The sequence below is a fragment of the Triticum aestivum genome, chromosome 2A, assembly GCF_018294505.1.
Source record: "Triticum aestivum cultivar Chinese Spring chromosome 2A, IWGSC CS RefSeq v2.1, whole genome shotgun sequence".
NCBI lineage: Eukaryota > Viridiplantae > Streptophyta > Magnoliopsida > Poales > Poaceae > Triticum > Triticum aestivum.
Genome location: NC_057797.1, coordinates 41,216,809 through 41,223,967, shown reverse-complemented (window position 1 = coordinate 41,223,967; position 7,159 = coordinate 41,216,809). Strand labels below are relative to the sequence as shown.

The following is a 7,159-nucleotide window of genomic DNA, read 5'->3' as shown; positions in this document are numbered from 1 at the left end:
GCATGCATCGAGATTGCACTGCGCCTAAATAAAAATTCGCAACTTACAAGTAGAAGGTCCCTTATTTTTCAGTGTATATTATTTGGACCGTTCTTGAAATCCTAAATTATGAGTGAGTTTTTCTTTGTAGGAGTCATGATATTCAACATAAATTTAATACTCAAGATTGACAAACAATCGGTTGGCATCAATTTTGAGTGTTTAGCAATATCCATCGTATCCTTAATCAGCTGCCAAAATATTTGAAGAAAGCATATTTTTTTCCACATTGTGTTTGCAATTTTTCAAAGCATGAAAGCAAGTATTATTCCAGGCACGGGCTCGATTACTACATATAGCTAGCGCACTCGTGCTGCACAACTAATTAAACGTGCGTACTCCATTGATCCCACGGACGGGTCAATCACTGGAAGTTTACGATGGATCGGTAGGTCTTGCCGGCCTGCCAGCCAGAGGGGATGCCATTCCTGGCGACGAGCTTCTTGCCGGAGCCGGAGGTGAGGCGGAACGATATAGGTGCCTGCAGGGTGGACCCGGCGTTGTACTTCCAGACGGCGCCCCATGACTCCTGCATCGGCGCCCAGCTGCCGCCGCGCTGCTGAAGCTCGACCGCGGACAGGTCACTGTCGCCGGCTTCGTCCTCGATGAGCACCGCGAGGTAGTTGGGGTTAGAGCCGGCGTCCACCTTGAAGGCGATGTCGAGCCCATGCCAGTTGCACGGAACCCTGCGAGCGAGCGAAGAAATCAAAGAGATGAGGATCACACGAACCATGCCAGTTGCATGTAGGCGGAGCACTGGACATAAGTGTGTGCGCTAGTAGCTATCTAGCGGGAGCTTACCGGTTGTACTGGATTCTAAGCTTGCCGACGTTGCGGAGGTTGTCATCCTGGCCAGGCTTGGCCATGGCGCCGAACGCTTTCCCTCTGAGGTCAAAGTGCGCAGCCTTGACCTGGCACGGCCCGCCGGGGCACTGGTCTGTGACGACCACGGTCACCGGGGACCCAGAGCAGGCCGGATTGCCGATGCATCTAACCTGATAGCAAGCGCCGCAGCCCTTGCCGCCATTGAAGATGGAGGAGCCACCCGCCGTGATCATGGCGGAGAACGGCGGCTGCTCCACGTCGCCATGGTACCCGCACGCACCACCTGCAGCACGCCCATGCACGCGTCAGTACTCGATCACTACGAAATACACGTAAACAACTACTACTATGTGCTATTCTATATTTGTATGTGTTGAGATATGTATTTAGCACATGTATTCTTGTACTCCAAGTCTCCTCCTTGTGTATAGTTGAGGATATGACTTGCCCTTTGTACTATATATACTTGTGCATATGCACCTATCAATACATTGAGAGTTGCATCCTATTCCTCTACATGGTATCAGCCTAACCCTCGATCCCCCCCTTAGCCGCGCCGCCGCCGCCTCTCTCGGCCGCCGCCGCTCCCGCTGTCCCGCGCCGCCGCCCCTCCCGCGCCGCCGCGCCTCTCTCCCTCCACTCCCCTTGCCTTCCCAAGCCGCCCCTCCCGCGCCGCCTCCCCTCCACAAACCCTAAACCTCCACCGATCCCATCTCGCGCCGCTACCCCCTCCCTCTGCCATGTCGGCCCTCGGCACCTCCTCCTCTTCCAGCGTCGCTCCCAGCAACCCGTTTGCCTCCTCCTACGGGTCCGAGGTCGATAAACCCCAAGCCGCCGACATCCGCAACATCCACCTCACCGATCACGTTCCCATCATCCTCTCCCACTCCTCCGCTAACTACTACGCCTGGAAAACCTACTTCAACCTCCTCTTCCGTGAGTACAACCTTCGTGATCATGTGGACGGTCTCGCCAACTTCTTCGCCGGCGCCCACGACGCCAACTGGCTCGCCATCGACGCCACCCTCATCCGGTGGTTCTTCCTCACCGTCTCCCCGGACATCTTCCACACCGTCGTTCGCGATGGGGACGATGCCTACACGGTGTGGACCAAGATCAATGGCCTCTTCACCGACAACAAGCTCCAACGGATTGTTTTCTTGCAGCAGGAATTTTTTGGGTGTCACCAGAACGACTCCACCATCGACGCCTACTGTCTCCGGCTCAAGACCCTCTCCGACGAGCTCAATGACATAGGGTTTAAGGTGGGCGACGAGCTTCTCCTCTCGACGCTCACCGCCGGCCTCAACGAGGACTTCGGCAACGCCGCCTCCAACCTCACCCTCATGGCTAACCCCACTTACGAGCGGGCGGTGGCCTATCTTCGTCTTGAGGAGCGGCGCATGAAGCACCTCCGCACCCGCGCCAGCCACACCGCGCTCGCCGCCGGCCTCTCCATCGGCGCCTCTACACCACCCTCGGCGCCCCATCCTCCGGCTGTCCCGCACCCTGCGCCGGTGCCACAGCCACCCCAGCCACCTCGCAACGGTGGCAACAGCGGCAACCGCCGCCGCGGTCGCGGCGGCCACCGCCAAGGAGGAGGCAAAGGTGGTGGTGGCGGCGGTCAGGCCCCTCGGCAGCAGCCCCCGCCGCCCTGGGCTGGTGGCTACAACCCCTGGACGGGGGTCGTGCACGCCTACATCATGCCTGTGCCGCGCCCCCCCGCCCCGGGCATTCTCGGCCCCCGCCCGAGCGCACACCAGGCGCTCCTGGCCGCGCCCTTCGGCGCCAGCGGTGTCCTCGGCGCCCCTCCTGCCGCGCCGTCCCACGGCGCCTACGGCGCCCCCGGCGCTTACGGGGCCCCCTACTACGACCCGGCCCTTCTAGCGGCCCTGCAGCAGCCGCTGCCCTACTCCGGTGGTGGTGGCGATTGGATCATGGACTCCGGTGCCACCGCTCATATGTCCGCTCATCCGGGTAACCTCTCCTCTGTTCATCCCACTTCCACTCCTTCCCGTATCATCATCGGCAACGGTGTTGGTCTTCCTATCTCCCATGTTGGTTCTGCACCTTTTCCTTCTAACTCTCGCCCTCTCTCTCTTAATAATGTCATTGTTTCTCCCCATCTCATTCAGAACTTAGTTTCTGTTCGCAATCTTTCTCGTGATAATTTCGTAACTGTAGAATTTGACGAAGTTGGTTTTTCTGTTAAGGGCGCTCGGACCAGGATGATTCTTCACCGCTGTGACAGTCCTGGCGACCTCTACCCAGTTCAGTCGCCGTCATCTCCGGGTGGTCCTCGCGCTTTTTCCGCCGGCGTCGATCTTTGGCATGCTCGTCTCGGGCATCCTAGCACTTCTTCTCTTCGTCAAATAATGAGAGGTTTTTCTTTTTCATGTAATAAAACGGCCGCTCACTCATGTGAAGCCTGCCGGTTAGGCAAACATGTTCGCCTTCCTTTTAGTTCCTCTTCCACAGTTGCATCTTTTCCGTTTGAGTTAATTCATAGCGATGTATGGACATCTCCAGTACCCAGTAATTCTGGCTATCTTTATTATCTCGTCATACTGGATGATTACTCTCACTTTGTGTGGACATTTCCTCTTCGTAGGAAATCTGATGTTGCCGCCACTCTCATTGCATTCTATGCTTATGTTTCCACACAGTTCGGGCGACCCATACTCGCACTTCAAACCGACAACGGAAAAGAATTCAACAATCACACCATCCGCCATCTTCTTTCCACCCATGGCACCGTGTTCCATCTCACGTGTCCATACACCTCCCAGCAGAATGGCCGTGCCGAGCGCATCCTACGCACCCTCAATGAGTGTGTGCGCACCCTTCTTTTTCATGCCTACATGCCTTCTCGGTTTTGGCCCGATGCCCTCGCCACCGCCACCCTCCTCCTCAATCTCCGGCCATGCCGGCCGCGCTGGAACTACGCGCCTCACCATCTCCTCTATGGCACTCCTCCCTCCTACGACGGCCTCCGTATTTTCGGTTGTCGTTGCTACCCCAACACCACCGCCACCACCGCTCATAAACTCGCTCCTCGTTCCGTTCCATGTGTTTTCCTTGGTTACCCGGCCAACACTAAGGGTTATCGCTGCTACGACCCTGTGTCTCACCGTGTCATCACATCACGACACGTGTACTTTGATGAATTTGTGTTTCCCTTTGCTCAGGAACAGGTGGTACCATCTTCTCCTCCCGCGGCTGGCTCTTCTCCGCGCCGCCGCCTGCTGCCGGCCCTGGGTGCTCCGGCACCCCCGCCCGCGGCGCCCTCCTCCGGCTCGGGGTCATCCGCGGCACCCTTCTCCGGCTCGGCGCCCTCGTCGCCTGGAGCCCCGTCCATGCCGCCTACGTCGCCTCGCGCCCCAGCCATGCATGCTGGGCCGGCTGCTGGGCCTCATAATGGGTCGCCGGGCGGGTCGGCCCACCCTGGCGCGGCCTCTACGGGCGGGGCCTCGACCCCGCCTCGGTCGCCCGGCTCGCCAGCTTCGTCGGCCGGCTTCCCCGACGCCGCGGTCTCGCCACCGCCTCGGTCGCCTGCCTCGTCGGCTGGCTCTCCTGACGCCGCGGCCTCGACCCCGCCTCGGTCGGCTGCCTCGCCAGCCGCGTCTGCTGGCCCCACCGACGACGCGGCGGTCCCTGCTTCTCCAGCAGACGCCGTGGATGCCACGGCCCCACCGCCACCCGCGGCTGCTCCGACGGCCGGGCCCGTCACCCGCTCGCGCACTGGAGTCTTCCGCCCGAGTTCCCGTTATGCGGACGACTACGTCTGCACCACCTCGACGTCTGCTCCTTCCCCGCTACCGTCCTCGGTCCGGGCCGCTCTCCGCGACCCCCTCTGGATGGCTGCCATGCAGGAGGAGTTTGACGCTTTGCAGCGAAACCGGACTTGGCAGCTTGTTCCCCGTCCCCGGCACGCTAATGTGATCACCGGGAAGTGGGTCTTCAAACACAAGCTTCGTCCTGACGGCACTCTGGATCGCTACAAGGCGCGTTGGGTTGTTCGTGGTTTCCGGCAACGCGCCGGTGTGGACTTCACCGACACTTTCGCCCCGGTTGTTAAGCCCGGGACGATCCGCACTGTTTTACAGTTAGCGGTCTCCCGTGCCTGGCCGGTTCATCAGATGGATGTCTCCAACGCTTTTCTGCATGGCCATCTTTAGGAGCAGGTTTTCTATCAGCAGCCCACGGGGTTTGTTGACCCGACGTGTCCTGATCATGTGTGTCTGCTCTCACGCTCATTGTATGGGCTCAAGCAGGCTCCTCGTGCCTGGTACCAGCGCATCGCCGCGTTTCTTCACCAACTCGGCTTCCGCTCTACACGCTCCGATGCTTCGCTGTTTGTCTATCACCATGGCACCGACACGGCATACTTGCTGCTTTATGTTGACGACATCATCCTGACAGCATGCACTTCTGAGCTTCTTCGCCGACTTACTGATCGTCTCCGTGCTGAGTTTGCCATCAAGGACTTGGGTCCGTTGCACTACTTCCTCAGTGTTGAGGTGGTACGTCGTCCTGATGGTTTCTTTCTTCATCAACGGAAGTACGCTCATGAGCTCCTTGACCGCGCTGGTATGCTCAACTGCAAACCGGCCGCTACTCCTGTCGACACGAAGGCTAAGCTCTCTGCTACTGATGGTACTCCTGCTCCAGATGCTGGCTTCTACCGGTCCATTGTTGGTGCTCTTCAGTACCTCACTCTCACTCGGCTGGAGCTTCAGTACGCGGTTCAGCAGGTCTGCCTGCATATGCATGCTCCTCGAGATGTTCACTGGACTGCCGTTAAGCGGATTCTCCGTTACTTCCGCGGTGCTATGGACCTCGGCCTCACTCTGCGCGCCTCCACGGCCACTGATTTGGTCGCCTACTCCGACGCCGACTGGGCTGGTTGCCCGGACACTCGCCGTTCTACTTCGGGTTACTGCATCTTCCTTGGACCATCCCTGGTGTCGTGGTCGTCCAAGCGGCAGCCCACCGTCTCGCGGTCGAGCGCCGAGGCTGAGTACCGCGCTGTGGCCAACGTTGTTGCTGAGTGCTCCTGGCTTCATCAGCTTCTTCACGAGCTCTCGTGTCCCGTTGAGAAGGCCACGGTTGTCTACTGCGACAACGTCTCCGCTGTCTACCTCTCCGCCAACCCGGTTCATCATCGTCGCACCAAGCACATTGAGCTTGATATCCATTTTGTTCGGGATCAGGTGGCTCTTGGCCATGTCCGTGTACTGCACGTACCCACCTCCCAACAATTTGCCGACATCATGACCAAAGGCTTGCCCACGACGTCTTTCGAGGAATTCCGGTCCAGTCTATGCGTCAGCAACGGTGTCACTTCGACTGCGGGGGGGTGTTGAGATATGTATTTAGCACATGTATTCTTGTACTCCAAGTCTCCTCCTTGTGTATAGTTGAGGATATGACTTGCCCTTTGTACTATATATACTTGTGCATATGCACCTATCAATACATTGAGAGTTGCATCCTATTCCTCTACAGTATGTACGCGTCCTAGCATGCATGCACTCTCAACGTGGAGGTCTGCATGTCCATGCAAGGCATATGACTATATATACCAATATACCTACCGTCAGAGCCGGCGCCGTGGCGGGGACCGTACCACGTCGCGCCGCCGTCTGACCAGCCGGAGACGCTGCGCGAATGGAGGATGAGGAGGCAGCTGCTGGCTAGGGTCACGAAAGCGACGAAGGAAGAAGAAGCCATGCTCACGCACAAGAATATACGATTACTCCGCGTACGTGAGAGGAAGGAGAGTCTCTCTCCATGTATTTTATAGGCAGAACCGCAGAAGACATACAGAGGAATCGCGCGCTGATTACATGCCGACTGGAGGAGAGTTTTCTCTTCAATTAGCGTAGGGCGCTTATGGGCGCTGGCGCACCGGCCGAACCGTTCTGCCGGTCGAGCCCCAGCCGCTCGATACCGCTATTAAGAGCCGTCAGATTTGACTCCCTTGCTTCGTCCTCCTCCTGATTGTTCCCCTTCGATCAAAATTGCAACGGTCCATAGCGACATCCGACGCCCCGCCATTGCCCTGCAACCAAGGTTCACTGGTAGAAAAAGGGCCTTTTGTCCCGGTTCTGTAACCGGGACTAAAGGGTCGGTACTAATGCCCTGTCCCTTTAGTCCCGGTTCAATCCAGAACCGGGACAGATGGGCCTCCACGTGGCCTGTGCGCGGAGCCCAGGCAGGAGACCCTTTGGTCCCGGTTGGTGGCACCAACCGGGACCAATAGGCATTCACGCGTCAACATTTCTGTGGCTGG

General features: G+C 58.3%; 1 protein-coding gene across 1 annotated transcript; it reads right to left on the bottom strand.

The window, feature by feature from the left end:
• Positions 1-403: 403 nt before the first annotated feature.
• On the bottom strand, positions 404-6,597 carry LOC123191458 (putative expansin-B14). Its single transcript, XM_044604187.1, has 3 exons — positions 6,462-6,597; positions 841-1,147; positions 404-725 (listed from the first exon to the last, which is right to left on the bottom strand). The coding sequence occupies exons 1-3, from the start codon at positions 6,595-6,597 to the stop codon at positions 404-406; spliced, it is 765 nt and encodes a 254-aa protein (XP_044460122.1).
• Positions 6,598-7,159: the final 562 nt, after the last annotated feature.

What these genes read in the sequence shown, in the direction of transcription:
- LOC123191458 (XM_044604187.1), bottom strand. Translation starts at nt 6,597, where the DNA reads ATGGCTTCTTCTTCCTTCGTCGCTTTCGTGACCCTAGCCAGCAGCTGC. An exon ending in CCACGGCGCCGGCTCTGACG is followed by an intron (nt 1,148 to 6,461) that starts GTAGGTATATTG and finishes GGCGTGCTGCAG; the next exon opens with GTGGTGCGTGCGGGTACCAT. An exon ending in CTTAGAATCCAGTACAACCG is followed by an intron (nt 726 to 840) that starts GTAAGCTCCCGC and finishes GCTCGCTCGCAG; the next exon opens with GGTTCCGTGCAACTGGCATG.